The sequence below is a fragment of the Ambystoma mexicanum genome, chromosome 13, assembly GCF_040938575.1.
Source record: "Ambystoma mexicanum isolate Mex_15411 chromosome 13, UKY_AmexF1_1, whole genome shotgun sequence".
NCBI lineage: Eukaryota > Metazoa > Chordata > Amphibia > Caudata > Ambystomatidae > Ambystoma > Ambystoma mexicanum.
In genome coordinates this window covers 368,738,989-368,757,763 of record NC_090938.1, presented here as the reverse complement: position 1 = coordinate 368,757,763, position 18,775 = coordinate 368,738,989, and the positions used below count along the sequence as shown (strand labels likewise).

The 18,775-nt window shown below is 49.3% G+C and overlaps 1 protein-coding gene across 8 annotated transcripts in view; it reads right to left on the bottom strand.

The window, feature by feature from the left end:
* Positions 1–18,775, bottom strand: part of RPGRIP1 (RPGR interacting protein 1) — a 638,645-nt gene that overhangs the window by 466,367 nt on the left and 153,503 nt on the right. For all 8 annotated transcript variants that reach the window (XM_069633891.1, XM_069633894.1, XM_069633896.1 and 5 more), the window contains one exon: positions 4,942–5,061. In XM_069633891.1, coding sequence (XP_069489992.1) covers positions 4,942–5,061 — 120 coding nt within the window. The remainder of the gene's footprint in view (positions 1–4,941; positions 5,062–18,775) is intronic.

Below are 18,775 nucleotides of genomic sequence, written 5' to 3'. Positions count from 1 at the left end.
TAACAGGATTCATCTTACGAACATGGGTAGGTGTGGCAATGCAACATGGGAGATCACAGAACAGATTAGGGTGTTTTCCCTTATGGGTGTTTGAGTGGCCATGCCACTGTGAGGGGAGTTTTAGTTGGTTGATATACAGAGTGTAAGATGAATAAGGGAGCATGAAGGTCAATAACATCACAATAAAGATTTTAAAGGCCCCACAGAGATGTTGTGTGATGTTGAGGTTAAAACCCCTGCAGAGACAGTAGTTGATGATGTGAACATTTTTTTCTAAGATGGAAATGTTTAATGCTATATTTTTCCCTCATTGTTAGTGTGAGATGATGGTTGTGTTACACATCGCATAGACCAATTGTGACATAATGGTGATTTATTTGCTCCCAGCAAGGTGTTGTGTGATGACAGGAAACTGAGGAAGCTAAATTAGAAGTCAGGTGTCAGTGATCAATAGTCACCAAATGAGCATGTAGACCACATCTCCTCAAGCCAATAGATGGCTTCTCCACAGCAATTGTTTGATTGTGGTGCTTTCATCTACATTGCATTGTGAATGTTGAGCCCTAGTTTAATGTCTCCAAAGATAAAAGGCTTGATTATGAGTTGAATGGAATTCTCTTTGATAATTCTGTCCAATTACTGTATTGTTATTTTGCTGTAATAGCACAACCACATCAGACCTGGAGATACATCTTACAGATTCTGAGGTGGTGCAAATCCCCATTATTCTGTCCTATTAAACTAAAATGGGGTATGGAGGATTAACAAAGGACCGTCATTTTTCAGGTGGTAACTTCTCCATTTTGTGGACGAAAAACCGCCAGTCAAATGCTGGAGTTTTTTTCCTCCAACTAAACTCTAAAATCGATAAATGGCTGTGTGTTAAAATTGGTAGTAGATCTGTTACACACATTGGGCCTCATCACGAGTTGGGCGGTAACGCTGGCGGTATTACTGCCGGCGCTAATAGCCCTACCGCCAAACCCCCGGCGCTATTAGCGCCGGATCACGGGTTTGGCGGAAGGGTTATTGCCCATTCCCCATTGGGCCCATTCAGGAATTCCTCATTCCCCATTGGGCCTAATGGGGAACATTCGCGCTATTACCGCCGGTGAATTTCCCGCCGGCGGTAATCGCGCCAAAAATCGGCAATTTTGCGGCAGATTTCCCCCCAGCTCACAGCTGGGGGAAATCTGCCAAAGCCATGATCTGGCGGACCCTTAAATGCGGCGGTAAAAGCGCTACCACCGCATTTACGGGTTACCGCCAGACTCGTGCTGAGGCCCATTGTATTTTACTGCACTGCCATACTTGTAAAGAGGCACAGGGTCTAGTATTGTGGTGATTTTAAAGCACCCACAAGGATGGTCTGTGAGGACTATGCCTCTACCCATGTGGGAAACTGTACTTTTAGTTACGCTCCTGTAAAGGTTTGTGACTATTGTGATGCCAAAGTTTCCATTAGTATAAACTGTAAATGATGGTAAAGAAGCAACAAACATGGTAGATGGCCTCTCCTCTTCACCCTCTAACCCTTTGTATAAGGAAAACATATTTCATCCTTTGCCTTTCACCATCACTTTTTTGCTGATGACACTCAAAACATGTATCTACTTCACCCCAGCCATTTTGGAATGTATTACCAACTGTCTCACTGCAATTCATTACTAGATCACACTCAGCTGCCTCATGCTGAACTCCACAAAAATGGAAATCCTCTTTCGACGGGATTGGTTCCTCCGACGTATTCCACATCTATGACAGGTAATCACCACAGCTGTGCTGCTTTGGAAAATCTTCGGCGTCTGCGTCCTGCGTGGATGACGTCGATACACTGTCCTCGAGGGCCTCCGTCGAGCCGACGTCACCGGATGTTATAAGTATGACGCACGACCCCCGTAGCCTCAGTTCCGTTTTTTCCGCGAACGTGTTCGCTTCGGAGATCTCGGTGCACCTCGGTTCTTCTGAGTACTTCTTTCGGTTCTTTGAACCTGTTTGTTTGTGAGGATATCATGTCTTCGTCTTCTTCTGTCCCGCGGTCGGGTTTCAAGAAGTGTCGGGACTGCGGTTCCAAGATGTCGCTGACAGACCCGCACGACGTCTGCCTCTGGTTCCTCGGTGAGGACCACGCTACGGATGATTGTGACGATTGCCAGTCGTTAACATCGGAGGCCTTGCGGGAGCGGAAGAAGAAGCTTTGTCGGTAGGGTGTCCAAGCCCTGAAAGTCAAAATCCGCTGGGCTTTCGACCGATGATTCGAGGGGCGACTCTCCACATCGTCAGTATAACTCCAGGGGGTATGGGTCTCGGAGTGGGTCTTGCCATTCCTCTGCCTTTTCCAGGCACTCGCAGAAGCACTGTCACCGGTCGCTTTCCCCGTCCTCGTCCGAGGACTCCGCCCGTCGGCAGGTTGCTTGTCCCAAGAAGCATTCTTCTCCTGCGGAATGGGAGGCATTTCTTACGGAGATGATGGCGATTTTCCAGTCGCAGGGCTCCGTTCCATCCGCGCCTTCCAAAGAAGCCGGCAGGGAACGTGCTAGGGCCACTGCTCGCACGGCTTCGGGCTCGGGCGGTCGGTGCAATCATCGGGAGCCTTCGAGGTCCCGATCGGACAAGGTAGATTGCTCTAGCCATGCCCGCTCCAGGTCCCGGTCCTCGACGCCCTCGAGACCGGTTGAGTCTATGAGGTCTTCTAAGAAGACGTCAACGCCATCGGCGCCATGTCCGTTGAGGGACTCTCTCGAGACTCCGCCCCCGAGGAAGTCATCGACGCCATCGGCGCCGGGGCCGTCGAAGGACACGCTTGGGACGCCATCCTCGAGGCCTGTGTCGAAGCCATCGGCGCCTCGCTTGACATCGACGCCGAATCCGTCGACGCCCTCCACGTCATTTGTGGAGGCTTTACTGGAGGTACCCGTGCATCGGTGGAAACTCAGAGGAAGGCCCTGAAGAAGTCGGTAAGGCCTGTACTTGAGCCTTTTTCTGTGCCCTCTTCCAGGGATTTGTTCCAGCCTCTGGATTATATTTCTGCGGTGGAGGAAGGGTCTGGGGAAGGTTTGGTTCCTGAGGAGGTTCCTGATGACCTGTTATCTGGTCATAGCCAGTTGGAAGGCCTGCATCAGTCTTTGCATGATGCCAGTGGTCTTGATACCTCCCCAGAGGTTGAATTTGGCAGGCCTGAGCCTGGTACGCATGCTGAATCTTTGTACAGGCGACTCATGTCGAGGGTGACGGAGTACTTCGGGTGGTCTGCGCCACCAGTGGATTTTCTGCAGGATGACCTGACGGATATCCTTGACCAAGGTCCATCCATTGACCCGATGCTGCATTTTCATTTGGCTTTACAGAGAAGGGTGGCGGCGGCTTGGACTGCTCCGGAGAGTCTCCCGGCAGTGAGCAAGTCTTTGCTGAAGAAATACAGTCCAGCTAGTAGCGACCCCAGCTACTTGACTACGCACCCCACTCCGGAGAGTTTGGTGGTGCAGGAGGCTAAGGCCCCAGCAAAGCAGGTGTCGTACCCTACCATCCCTGCTGATAGGGACGACAAGCGTTTTAATGGCTGGGTGAAGAAAGTGTTTTCCTCAGGGGGTATGGCTTTACAGGCAGCCAACTCTGTGTGTGCCTTAGCACGATTCACTCACACTCTGTGGAATTGTGTGTCTTTGGCGGCTGAACATATTCCGGAAGGGGAGGAACGGGATGGTTTTCTTGCTCTCGTTCAGGATGGCAAAGATGCCATGTGTGAATCAGTTCAGTCGGGTCTGGACGTTGCAGATTGTGTCAGCCCGTCCATGGCGGCGAGCACCGTAATGCGCAGATTTGCGTGGTTGCGGAAGTCGGGGTTTGCTCCTGACGTACAAGCCCGGCTTCTCAACATGCCCTTTGATGGTGAACATCTTTTTGGCAGCAAGGCTGACGAGAGAATACACACACACACACACACACACACTTTCACCCATAACTTAAATAGGGTGTATAGGTGTTCCCTACCATGGCACCTAAAAATGGCAGGAATTATCACCAGAATGCCACCAGACTCCTTAACCAAGTCACAAACCCTTCCCTCCCTTGGCTTAAGAACCTCCAAAGAGTTGACACGTGGACCTCCTGTGGGTCCTTGCTTGGGATTGCATATGCCTTTTCCATGAGTCCTGAAAAGTTATCAGACCTCTCCAGGTCCATCGATCCATTCCCGAAGTCTGCAAACCAGTTTGCAAGGTTCATGAACCCTCAAAAGCCCAGAGTTTACATCAACAGCCTTAAACACCAGGGAGTGAGGTTGTGGACCCTCAGAGACCCCGCCAACAATACTTACTAGTCAAGCAGCATGTCACAGGATATGTCCTTCCATGCACAGCCCTATCTTGTCTTCCAGACACATACCTGACATCCAGGATGCCAGGTCTGATATAGCTTTAGCCTGACAAGTTCCACCCCATGTGACCCTAGCTGCTCAGCCAATCACAGGGCAGCCTTGCCCTCAGACCACATACACACACACAAACAACCTGGATCTTAGTCAGTGAGTAAGAATCAATGGAGCAAAGGTTTGGAGGAAGCTACTGGACCTTGGAGAGAGGGTGAAGGTAAAGATTGTGGGAGCTTGAAGAAGTGAACGGAGTTGGAGTGTGAAGGCGTAGGATTGTTGGCAAGGTTAGCAAATGAACATAGGAAGTTGGAGAAGAGATTGAATACCAGAGGGTGTGAGAAGTAAAATGTTAGTGAGATCAATGGGGAACACAGAGGCAGAAGGAAAGGTAGTAAAACCAGAGACAGAGACGTAGGTGAAGGGGGAGTTGATAAGCTAGAGGGTGAGGCAGAAGTGGAAGGAAAGGAAATGGAAGGAGTGTTGATAAGAGCAGAGGGAAGAGACAGAGGTGGAAGACGAGTGTGTAAGGCTAAAGGGTGAGGTATAGGTGGAAGAAGAGTTGGCACCTTTACCTGTGTTCTTCTGCTTGCTGATCTGCAACCCGTATGTTTGGTGTTGCTGTGCCCTTCTGAGAGTTGGATGACCGCTCCAGCTCCGCCATCTTAAAGGACTGGCTCTGAACCAGCTGAGCTCTGCAGGGAGTGAAGCTTAATCTGAGAATAGTACACAATGGTCCCTGCTCATGCACACCAACAATGGAGAGGATGTGAAATCCGACTGCTGTATAATGGTGAATGCACAGAACTCAGAAGTTCCTTGATGGGTTACATATCACACAATGCAATTGAAATGTGTTTGAGTAAAGAAGCAGTTCTCTGGTAGTCTTTATAAAGTTCCATTATATGCCATAACCAACCCATACACCTCTTGTTTGAAAATTATCTTTGCTTACGCACACACATGTATGCTTGTGTTTGAGCATGGACAAGTCTCTCCATAAATAATAGAGTAACTTGGCTGGGCCTTCTGAGCAATGGCCATCTTGAGTCATGTTCCAGCCTTGGGACTCAGTACCTTCCTTGGTAGCATACCTCCCGATTTGTCTGTCCGTATTACAGGTGGCCTAAGTGAGGGGTGATGTGACATTTATTGATTAGTAGAACTGGGTGAACATTTCCATCATACTCAGAGGTTAAGACTGTGTCCATCGGGATGATGTCATTATCCAGACAGATTGCTTTTTCAAGATACATATTCCACAAACATATAATTATGTTAACATTCACACATTTTAAAAATATATAGTCTATAAAACATGGGTTGGTTGGGGAAGATATAAGAGGTTTTAGGGGGAAGGGGATGTGGGAAAAAGGGGCATCATTGGGACCCCCCACAAGGGCAGAATTTGAAAGGCGAAAAACATTGGGAACCTTCAGGTCAGGAAAGTGGGCGTCGGCCGAAAAAATAATGTACACTTCAGAACTCTTTTTTGTAGCTATTGCTTTCTGTACTTTTTGTGGGTGCCCATTTTTCTCTTGCTTAATCCTGAATGGCGGCATGACGCCTCAGTCTCTTCAGGAAGCCCTCATTTGTGCTGTTCATGCATCTGCTGCTTAGCTGTACAACCTACCCTTGAAGAGCAGCAAGACTATCTTCATGCCCTCTGGGCTTAGCGGGCCTGTCCATGTAGACTCGTCTGAGGGAATATATCAGGCTAGGATGTTCTGCTTTTTCCACTTCTTTCATGTTGTCCTATATTTCAAAATTTCCCTTCCTCTTTCTCCCTCTTCCTTGCCACAACCCTTCATACCTTCTGTCTTTCTAGTATTGTCGTCTTACTTTCTTTAAGGAAATGGGCCTTAGGACCCATTACCTAAACTTTTACAATTCGTGTGTAACGTATTTACAGTAATCTGTATATAAATGTTCTGCGGACACATTCTGTGACGTGTAGGCATGTGAGACATGTCCCACCCTGAAAGCACTGACAATGCATTTAAAGTTACGTTTTAAGTTACAACCTGTGTGAAATTGCTACTAGCCACGTCACCTACCTGGTAAATAGGGACCAACAAGTTTACCAAGACTGGAATACTGTTTAACAAAAGGCTTTCATTAGGGACTACTTCACAGGAGTGTGAAGCATGCAAAAATAAAAGGATAGCTGCTTCAACTTCTCCCGAGTTCACCCTTCTGCAGAACGGGGGTCCCCATGATGTCTCACCAGATAGTCGGGCTCTTTAACCTTCCAGACTTGCAGTATGCGTGACATCCACCTGGTCCAACCATTGTGGTACTCCAGATATTGAAGGCTTTAGACATCCGGAAATTCTGTCTACAAAGCTTTGTTTTATTTGCACACTTACCAGGACCGGTAACCTAAGATTCACTCAACGGGCATGGGCTATGGAGCTGAAAGGTTACAAGGGAGAGCCTCCAAAGAGAGGAGGAAGGAGAGACAGGGAGCAGTCCTCTTCAGGTTTGTGGAATACTTCTCCTGCAGCCTCGACACCCTTATGATAATCTTCCAGACACATCCCAATGCCTCCTCCAGTCTTCTGGTCCTGCCCAACATTGGACCTGGCCCTCTGGAACCTACCCATGTCAACAAACTAACCCCTCCTCTTATCTTGTCTTTTCCTAGCAGTCAGTTCCTGCTTTTCCTTAGCTCTTCCCTCCATCTCTTAGCCGCTTTTGCTTTTTTCCGGCCGTCTCATGCATTCCTCTTCCAAGAACTCCTCCCACTCTTCCCCCTGGGTCCTTAGTCTGTTTCTTTTACCCACCTTCCCCGGTTTCTCCTGCCTCCTTGTCATCAATGACTTCAAATTCATGTCTATGTTTGTGGGGTCTCTTTCACCTGATGCTGTCACTTTTTTTGCCACCTTTATCTAATATTACCACCATCTTATGCCATCCACCTTTGCTTGGTCCTGCCACCTCCTTCTGCCTGTGGGTCCCCCAATATTCTGCCTCTTTCAACAATGTCCTGATAAATCTATGTCTCTTCTCTTAATGTGCCTCTTTTTCCTCCTCCACCTCCTGTTTCCACCAACCACCTCTATCCAAATAAAATTATCCTTCTCCTCAGGGCAACCTCCTGCCCATAACCTCTTGTCTGGCTCTTACAGGCTCTGTATCACTTTCCACCTCTCTACTTGAAGTGTCCACCTGCACCTTCTCATGACTATCACCTGCTGCTGCCTGTAACCAGCAGCAGGTGATAGTCACCTGCTGCTGGTCTGTCTTAAAACATTCACTAACATCTCATGTTGTAATCACCTCCATCTCAACACAGGCACCACACCTGTTGTAATCACTTCTGATTTCATACACTATCACCTCCGGTCACACCATCTTCTCCTTTCTCCTACCGCTACCTCTTGATGCAATAACCTACACCTCCTGAGCAACCCCTCTTGTCATCAACATCCCTGCCTCTCTACTGGTACAGCACCCACCTCCTGGGTACTAGAACTCTCACCTCCTGATGTAACAACAACCTTCTTCTCCTTACCTCCTAGCAGAGTCGTCTCCCCCTCAATAAGCTCCTCTGTCTACCCAGCTCCTGCTCTCTCCAGACTGCTCCCCTCTCCAGCTGAGCCCACATTCCAGCCTCTTGGTCCCAAAGGTCCCCTGGAATTAATGTATCTTGGGGGTTATTTAGTGTTCTCGACGCTTTCCCTAAGCTGGACACTAGGTAAAGGTCTGCATCTGTGATGGCAAATCCCTGAGCTTCTCTGGTTGGATCAGAGCTTCCAGCCCAATCACGGCCCAGTTCAGGCTGAGGGTGTGGGACTAAACCCTGGCTCATGCTGCTGCACCAATACTTCTAGTGTGCTTATTTGTTATTTGTGGGCTTTCAGACTTTGAAAGAAGTTCTGTGCATCTGGACAGGTCTGCAATGTAGAAGAGACAGTGGAATCAACCACTGATCGATGTGGCCACTCATCAAACAGGGGTCACAACACCCTTAATTGTTCAAAAAAAGTCGAAAAAAACACTTTTTTATTTTCTTGAATTCATGCGCTTTTATCAGTCAGAAATCCCCAAAATCTTGTTTCCAAAAACTTCAAAGTATATGTTTCAAGCCAAATGTTTTGTGGCGAAATATTGTTTAACGGCCACAACATGGACATGTTTCAATCATTGATCATCATCAAGTGGTTATCAGTTCAAAGCGCTCTGCTCCCTTAAACGCCAAAGAGTACCAACTCCAACAGCATTCAAGGTCTGCAATGTCCACAGGCTTCATTGGAGGCGGATTTGTGGGTCTGCAGGGACATTTGGGGCCTACACACTGCTTCAGTATAGTTTCAAAGAACCATGATGCACCATGGACCCCCTTTTGAGATCCAGGGTCACTAGGAAGGGGATTCAGGGTTTTCCATTGTTGGTGGAGGGCAGATGGGTCTATATTGACACTTCCCAGCCAAATATCGCAAACTAAGAATTCTCCCTATGCCACCTACTAGCCCATCACCCAAGAAAGAGTCAGGGGACTTCTTCACAGCATACACAGCACCAAACCTATTTATTTGGAATGATTCTATGACAAGACCGGAGGCTCACATTATGCTTCTCTTTCTTTTAATTAATTATGTAAAGAAAGCTCAGCAGCAAGGTATTTTCTGCACTTACATTTCACAAAACTCAAGTAGTAAGTGCAACGGCAAAATACATAAGCAAAAACAACATAAAAGTACATATATATTTCATACATTTCGCAGAGCAAGAGAAAACTTCAAATCCCATGTAGCTTTACGTGCCCTCAATGTCCAAAATCACATGACTGTGCTCCTCCAATAAATGCGTAGATGTCCTCATAAACAGTCCTGAATAAGAAAGCACTTCCTCTTTCTTTGCTGCTCACAGCAAGAGATAAGTACTTTCTTATTCAGAACTGTTCATAACCAGTCTGTCTTTAGTTGTGTATAGTTAACTCCTAACAGTTATTTATATCGTTTTTGTCGTTTTATCATTTGGTTGTATTGTGCGTACGCTATACCAGGAAATACGGTAATTTCCTCGCATTGATTGTCGGACACCGACGCCAGCACCCACTGACACCGGTGTAATTCCGAGCGGGCGAGCACTTCGCTATTCAGCGGACTCGATTGTTCGTCCGCTTCATGTGAATTACAAGCACGGCTACCCGCGGCTCGCAGTGAGCCACAGCGCCGTGCGTTATCCTTTCGCCTCCCCGGCCCGGATTAAAGAATATGCGGGCCCCGGGGAGGCTCTGTCAACAGGCGCGGTGCGCCTATAGGGCACCAGGGGGAGCTCCCGCTCTCTCGGTTCCTTTCTCGAACTCCGGCGCTCGTACGAGCATTTCCGTTGAATGAGAGTACGAGCGCCGGAGCGAACTTTTTACCCCGTTACTGATTTACATCAGTTCCTTGCTTCTAAGTATACGGAAAGAGAGGATTTTCATCAGGGGATTGCTGGCAGTGGCAGAACCTAATCTGCACAGCACCCTCTGCCACTATTGACAGGAAGTGACTCTCCTGTGGATTTCGCCATATTTTGGCATATTAAAAAAAAAAAGAAAAAAGATACAAATCTGGGCTAGTGAGAGAAGGTGGTCAGCCTAAAAAAAATAAAATAAAATAAGAAAAGGGGCTAAGGTACTTGATTGTGACTATGGCAGCTCAATACAACCCTCAGTCTGACCAGGAATGGTCGGAGGAAGAGGAGGGTGATTGCTACATTGATGAAAGGGCTATGGAAAGAAGCCTGCATACGGTTTTAGGATCTACTGTGAAAAACTGTGTGCAAAGGCGGAAACAGATATGCTTTTGCCTATACAACAGCGCATGGAGGAGATGGAAGAGCACTTTCGTGGTGAGTCCTCAAAGGGAGGTAAAAGGACACACAAAAGAAAACACCTTGCCCCAGGGAGAAGTAGCCTGGCTCGTAAGAGCAAAAGCTCTGTGACCCCCCCGAGCAAGTTAATACCTGCCACGGCTGCACTGACAGATGCCTTCTCCAGGCTGAGACATGTCTTTTTGACTAGGGAGGTAACCCCTTCCTGCGAAAGACCCTCTAACCCCGAGGAAGAGAATAGGGGTGTTGGACCTTCGGGCCCGGAGGGAGAAGAACAGGGCATACAGAATGAAGCAACTTCAGACTTGTACGGCGATGAATCCTCTCATGCTTCTTCGGAGGAGAACTCCGACGCTTGGGTTCCTGAACCCTCGACCTCGGGGAATGCGGCAGCCCCCATCCCCAAGGCAAATATCAGGGAACAACGCCCTACCGAGGGAATGTTCGAGCCTGAAGATTTGATCCATCCGAGGTCCACGGACTGGCAGCCGTCAGTCAGGACAACGGAATACATATATAACAAGCTACGCAAGCCATTAGAGAAGGAGACCAGAGCGAGGCTCAGAGCTGAATGTCCGCGCCTGGACATACCACATAGGATGGCAATGACACCAGAATTGGATTAAAAAATGATTACCTTTATGGGAAAACACGTCAAGGACCCTAAGAAGGGCATAGATAGGGCCTGGAAGTCGTGCCAAGATACATTGTTGGATGTTGCGGGGTCTCTCGCAAAGATTTTGGATCTGGCAGAAGAGGCCTCCGCTGTGAATGTTTAAGCTGTCAAACCCCTTCGTCTTCCCGTCCCTCCACACTCTCCTCACCTGAGTCTTCAGAGTAATCTGAGTCTTGTAGATTCCGCCGGCTTAGGTAGTCCCTTTCTTTTTTAGGTAGCACTTGCCTGTCTCGGTGAGAAGCCACAGTGACTGCTGACTGGAACAGCCGTCCTGGGACCCCTCTTCCGGGAACAGGCCGTAAAAAAGGGAAAAAACCCACATGTGGGAAAAAAACCCCTAGGAGACTTCTGGCAAAGAAGTAGGCGAAGATCCAATGTGACTGGTGGACTGGAAGAAGAGACGAGATCCACAGAACGCAAGTCCAAAACGACAAAACTCTGATGAATGGGAATCAAGTGCAGGAGAGAGGAGGATCCCCAGGAGAAAGGGATCCGCCAGCCGAGGCGAGAAGGAAGCTACGGAGCAACCGGCCCTAGGAAACACAGGCGTGGAAGAAAGAGAGAGCTTCCAAAAGGAGAGACAAGACAGAAAGAAGAAAAGGAAAAACTGGAGAACCACGAGAGAAAAAGTGCGGCAAAGAGGGGAAAAACGCCCGCCGCCAGAGCAGCGACCGAGACAAGGAGGAGGAAGCGAGAAAGTGCCGAGAGATCGGCGAGGGAGAAACTGGAGTAGAAAGAGCCGCCGCCAGACGAACCGGCAGACAGGGAGGAGAGTGGAAGCTCGTTACAAAGAAAGAGGAACGAGCCAGCAGAGAAACCGCCGCACGCCGAGGCGAGCAGAGGGCACAGCTGGGAGAGCAAAAAGAAAACAGAGCACAAGAACCAGAGCAGCTGGAGCGAGAGCCAGCTAAGGGTTAAAATGCAGCGACTGCGGGGAATGAGGGGCAGATAACTTCCGGCAGTGCTACGATTGGCCAATGGCCCGAGACCAAACACAAAGAAGGGACTGCAATGCCCTACCTGCCGGGTTGCAGCCTCCAATGTGGAAGGAGCCGCCACCCGCGGTGGCGATTGCGGATGACAGTATGACCTCCTCCCCACCTAACCGCACCGGGCTTCCCTGGGTAACGGCGGTGAAAAGTAGTCAGCAACCTGGGTGCATGAACCTGAGAAGCCGGTTCCCATGAGTCCTCCGACTCAGGGTAACCCTTCCAGGACAGAAGGTACTCGAGACGCCCGCGATAATACCTGGAATCACGGACATGAGATACCTCATACTCATCTGGCTCTGGGGAACGTGCCAGGGTAGATTTAGGAATAGATCTATGGTGAAGGTCGAGACAGTAAGGTTTGAGAAGAGAGGAATGAAAGACAGGGTGAATGCGGCGAAGAGAGGTAGGAAGCCGGAGGCGATAGGTGACTGGATTGACTTTAGAGAGAATAGTGAAAGGACCCAGAAAACGAGGAGACAGTTTAGAAGGCCGTGTCCATCTGGGCAGAAACCGGGTGGACAACCACACCTGATCACCTGGCTTCCATGCTGGACATTCTTTTCGATGTTGATCGGCACAGGATTTTGTCCGTTGTCTGCTGGCCTCTAGACTCCGAATAGCTGAAGTCTGGGCCTCCTTGATTTGGTCCATGGCAACCCCTTCTTCAGAAAGAATGAATCCGAGATAGTGAACCAAGGATACTGCAAACTTCCACTTCTCGGCTTTGACTAGCAACTGATTCTCCTGAAGACGAGACAGAACTTGGGTGACGTGTTTGATATGCTCCTTCATGTTAGGGGAGAAAATCAGGATGTCGTTGAGGTATATTATGACCGAGACCGACAGCAGATCCGAGAACAACCTACCCATGAATCTCTGGAATGCAGCCGATGCGTTCACCAAACCGAACGGCATCACTCTATACTCAAAAAGACCATATGGGGTGCGAAAAGCCGTCTTCCATTCGTCCCCCTCGGTGATGCGAAGCAGATGATATGCGTTCCTGATATCCAATTTGGTGAAGATTCGAGCCCCTTGTACCGCCTCAATGATGTCGGTTATGAGTGGCATATGATACCGATCATGAATCGTAACCTTATTGAGGCCCCGGTAATCAATACAGGGCCTGAGATCAGTTGTGTCTTTCTTCTTGATGAAGAACAGGGAGGCGCCAGCGGGTGACTTCGAAGGTCGAATAAGACCATTCTCCAAGTTGGTATCCAAATAGCCCCTTAATACCTTCTTTTCGGCCTGAGAAAGAGAGAACATGCGCCCAAATGGAACCAGTGCATTAGGTTCGAGATCGATTGAGCAGTCTTCTGGCCGATGAGGAGGTAGCCGAGCGTGAAGATTCTCTTGGAAGACCCCGGAGAATTCGGCACAAAAATTAGGAAGAGCGTGAATACCCACATGATCCTTGGAGAGAACCCTAACCGACTGTTGATCTCCCCTGATATCGGGAGGAAGACAGTTGACCGAACAGTATGTGGAACAAAAACTCAGTCGATTTTCTGTCCAGTTGATATGCGGATTATGCCTACGAAGCCAAGGAATGCCTAGGATTATGGGGAAATGCGCGGCTCTAATGATGTCGAATTGCAGGACCTCTGTGTGTTGGTTGATGACCAAGGAGAGTTGTTCGGTAGTATGAGTGATGAGTCCGGACGACAAAGGTGTACCGTCGACTCCTTCCACTTTCTGACCCACCTTCCGGACTATCCGAGTAAGACCCATCTTGTCAGCCCACAGAGTGTCCACAAAGTTCCCTGCCGTGCCCCAATCCAGTAAGGCTAATGTTTCCACCGGTACACCTTTGAGGTTCAAGGTTACGGATAGTACCATCAGTCTGGAATCCTCTTGGGATTCTGAAGCCGACACCGAAAGTGTCACGTAGGGACGCTGAAGAAGATCTGAGTACCCCCAGCTACCCGTCCCTATTGTCGCTGAGGGTAATCGTTTCCCGCCTTCCTTTCGGTACCTCAGAGCAGTCCTTTAGAACATGTTGGTCGGAACCACAATAGGCGCACAAACCTTTTTCTCTTCTTCGCCGCCTCTCAGCAGATGACAGAGGTGCCCTTGTGGCTCCGATTTGCATCGGTTCTTCGCCCTGAGTAGAAGAGAAGCGTCCAGAGGGAGAGCGTGAAGGAGGGTCTACGGGATTACCCGATCCTCTTTGTTTCCGGCGTTCTGCCCTTCTCTCTTGGAGACGGTACTCGATGTGAAGAGCAGCAGCGAGTAGATCTGGAAACGTGGGAGAGCCTGGAGATCTGGCTAGCTCATCCTTGATCTCATCCCTCAACCCTCTCCTGAATACAGCATACTGTGCTTGTTCGGGCCATCCCGCCCCTGCTGCCAGAGTCTTAAAGGAGGAGATGTATGACAGTACATCTAGAGCACCCTGTCTTACATCCAGCAAGTCCTCACACGCAGTAAAAGACAGTTTGGGTCGCTCGAAGGTCTGTTTCAGTAGGTTCTGGAACCCAGAGAAGTCCTGTAGGATGGCATTACCGTTTGTCACTAGCGGAGTAGCCCAGGCCAAAGCATTCCCCGTCATATTAGAGATAAGAAACCCCACTCTGGCTTGGTCTGTTGAGAAAGTGTGAGGTCTGAAGGTGAAGTAAACGGTACAGGCCTCCAAGAATTCCTTTACCTTCTTAGGTGAGCCATCAAATTTTCCAGAAGAAAGAGCCATAGGGGGTAATTCTGGGGGATGTGAGGGTTCACTGACTGCTACCATCTGTTTGAGAAGGGCATTCTCAGTCTTGACCCCCTGTAATTCCAGTGACTTGGCTTGGAAAGCCTTCCATAGCTCCTGGACTTGTTCTTCGGCTGACATCGTGGTCTTTCTTGGCGTTTCAATCTGTGAATGTTTAAGCTGTCAAACCCCTTCGTCTTCCCGTCCCTCCACACTCTCCTCACCTGAGTCTTCAGAGTGATCTGAATCTCGTAGATTCCGCCAGCTTAGGTAGTCCCTTTCTTTTTTAGGTAGCACTTGCCTGTCTCGGTGAGAAGCCACAGTGACTCCTGACTGGAACAGCCGTCCTGGGACCCCTCTTCCGGGAACAGGCCGGAAAAAAGGGAAAAAACCCACACGTGGGAAAAAAACCCTTAGGAGACTTCTGGCAAAGAAGTAGGTGAAGATCCAATGTGACTGGTGGACTGGAAGAAGAGACGAGATCCACAGGAAGCAAGTCCAAAACGACAAAACTCCGATGAATGGGAATCAGGTGCAGGAGAGAGGAGGATCCCCAGGAGAAAGGGATCCGCCAGCCGAGGCGAGAAGGAAGCCACGGAGCAACCGGCCCTAGGAAACACAGGCGCGGAAGAAAGAGAGAGCTTCCAAAAGGAGAGACAAGACAGAAAGAAGAAAAGGAAAAACTGGAGAACCGCGAGAGAAAAAGTGCGGCAAAGCGGGGAAAAACGCCGCCGCCGAAGCAGCGACCGAGACAAGGAGGAGGAAGCGAGAAAGTGCCGAGAGATCGGCGAGGGAGAAACTGGAGTAGGAAGAGCCGCCGCCAGACGAACCGGCAGACAGGGAGGAGAGTGGAAGCTCGTTCCAAAGAAAGAGGACACAGCTGGGAGAGCAAAAAGAAAACAGAGCGCAAGAACCAGAGCAGCTGGAGCGAGAGCCAGCTAAGGGTTGAAACGCAGCCACTGCTGGGAACGAGGGGCAGATAACTTCCGGCAGTGCTACGATTGGCCAATGGCCCGAGGCCAAACACAAAGAAGGGACTGCAATGCCCTACCTGCCGGGTTGCAGCCTCCAACGTGGAAGGAGCCGCCACCCGCGGTGGCGATTGCGGATGACATCCGCCTCCTCAACCTCTATCGACCCAATCATTTTTTCCGGATGGGCTCAGAGAGCCATTTGTTTGTTGGGAAATGCTAACTGCGCCGTTTCCACCAAACGCAGGAAAGGCATATTGTTCAAGATCGACTCAAAACTTACCGAATTAGCAAACACAGAGTCCGGCGCCTCTGCTCAGGGGCTTTTATTTAGAGATCCTTTCATGAAGGAGATGACTACATTTGTAAGCACGTTCACCGCTCTGGATAAGGCACAAGCTTCCATTGAGAGGGTTTTCTCCTCCAAGGCTACGCAATTGACAGAAGACCTCAGTACCAACAGCAGAACAACTGGCAAGAGCGAGCCGACACCTTCTTCCCATCCAGAGGGCGTGGCAGAGGCCGCTACTGGAGAAGAGGATCAAGGAGCGGGAATCAACAACCCCGAGGTCAGTCTAGCGATTGCAGCGCCAGCGCCGCGCACACCCATTGGGGGGAGGCTAATGCTCTTTTCAGATGCCTGGGACACCTTGTCAGGAGACGCATGGGTCAGGGAGGCAGTGCGCGAAATCCGGCTAGAATTTTTCGCACAGCCTGTTCAGCGCAATTCCCCTGTCGCTATAATTATGTCAGAATCAGATCAGAATGCCTTAAGCACCGAGATTCCGAATCTTTTTCAGAAGAGGGCAATTCGGCCATGCTCGACCCCGGGCGGATTTTTCAGTCCAATCTTCCTGGTACACAGGAAAGGAAAGGTAAGACCTGTAATAAATCTAAAGGCACTCAACGAATTCAGTCTATCAACACTTCAAAATGGAAGGCATCCACATGCTCAGGGACCTCCTCAGGCCACACGATTGGCTTGTGCGTCTAGATCTCAAAGACGCTCATCTCGCGGTACCCATTTGCCCGGTGCATGTGCAATACCTAAGATTCTCTTGGGATCACAGAGATTGGGAGTTTACAAGTCTTCTTTTCGGTCTCTTTTCAGCTCCCTGGCGTTTACCAAGCTGCTGAGACCCGTGGTGGCACGCTTAAGAGAACAAGGTGTTCGTCTAATAATATACTTAGACGACATTATTCTCATGGCTCAATCTAGAGACCTTTTACAGGAGCAGCCCAGACTGACTATAAACCTACTTCACAGTATCGGTTTTCTCTTGAATTGGGTAAAGTCAGTGCTTTCCCCCGCCCAGAACATGGAGTTTCTCTGTTTTTAATAGACACTCAAAGTTCGCAGCTACGTCTTCAGGCTGCCAAGATTCATTCGACAAAGAGGGAGATTCGCAGGCTCCTACAGAAGGATTTCATATCTCTACGGGAGTTAGCAAGGGTAATAGGCCTCCTATCCTCATCCATTCAAGCAATTTTTCCGGGACCCCTTCATTACCGGGAATTGCAGAGGCTGAATGGTCACCACTTGAGGCGCAGTCTTTCTTACTCCCAAAAGCTGACACTATCATTGCAAGCAAGGAGAGAACTGAATTGGTGGCTGTCACACATGGAGGCCTGGAATGGCAGAGTCAATTTCGGTTCTGCTCCAGATATCGTCATAGAGTCGGATGCCAGCCGCTCCGGTTGGGGAGCAAGATGTGGCACGGCGGCCACTGGAAGGACCTGGGCTCCACAGGAGCTAAGTATGCACATCAATTGTCTAGAGCTCCTCGCGGGGTAATTTGCGATACGCTCTTTCGCCAAAGACAAAGTGAGCTGCTGCATTCTGCTGAAGATGGACAACGTATCTGCCGGAAGATACATAAACCATCTGGGCGGCACCAGGTCTCGTCCACTAGCAGAACTTGCGAAAGATTTTTGGCATTTCTGCTTGGATCATCAGATCTCAGTAACAGCAGAATACTTACCGTGTCTCAATAATGTAATAGCGGATTGGCACTCCCGCCATTACGTCGACTCCAGTGACTGGAGCCTCGACAAGAGTATTTTTCTCCAATTGCAACAACACTGGGCCCCCGCTGTCCATAGACCTCTTTGCATCTCGCCTCAACACCCAACTTCCGGTATTTTACAGTTGGAAACCCGACCCGGCAGCGGCAGCGACGGATGCATTCTTACAGCCTTCAACACAAGGGATACTTTACGCGTTTCCTCCCTTCGCGATGATAGCGAGGACCCTGGCGAAGGTCCATCGGGACAAGTCAGAACTGGTCCTCATAGCCCCAGTATGGCCTTCTCAGAGCTGGTATCCAGTTATTCAGGAACTTTCCACGGATTCTCCAATCCTTCTACCCCAGTATCGGGATCTTCTACTAGATCCATGGGGTCAGGCTCAACCCCTTCTAGTCTCCGGGTCTCTGACTCTGGCAGCTTGGAGGATTTCAGGGCGAGATGGAGAATTGCAGGCATGTCCACCAAGGCAATTCACCTTATTGAAGAAAGTTGGGCCCCCGCCACTCGCAAACAGTAATCCAATTCATGGAACCTCTGGAGCTCGTGGTGCCAGGAGCGAGGCCTACATCCAGTGTCGGCGCCGTTAGAAGAAATACTACATTTTTTTGCCTCTTTAGTGGAAAGAGGTCTGGCGTACAGGACAGTAAACTCATATCGATCAGCAATTTCTGCAGGGCACGATTTCATTCAAGGAACTCCAGCAGGAGAACACCACTTGGTTTGTAGGTTATTAAAGGGTGTCCTACTTACAGTGCCACCCACGTCCCGTTACAATAAGCTTTGGGACGTTAATAAAGTACTCAATCTTTTTCTCTCGTGGCCCAATAATGAAGAGCTTTCGCGCACGTCACTCTCTGGCAAGCTTACCACTCTGCTTTGTCTGATTTCTTGCAGAAGAATGTCAGATGTTAGAGCACTGGACCTAGATGGCAGGTCTTTTACTCCCGACGGTCTCGTTTTCCACATAAGGAAAAGGACTAAATGTGATTCAAGAGTGGTCTCCTACCCAGCATTCAGGGAACAGCCCAAGCTATGTATAGTTCAGTGTTTAAAAGCTTATGAGAAGGTAACAGCTCCGCTTAGATTATCTACAAACGGTCAGCTCCTTATAGCTATCAGCAAACCTCATAAAGCGGTTTCGGCTCCTACCCTAGCTCGATGGGTCCGTTGGACTTTAACCCAAGCAGGGATAGATACACTTCAGTTCGGTGCTCATTCAGT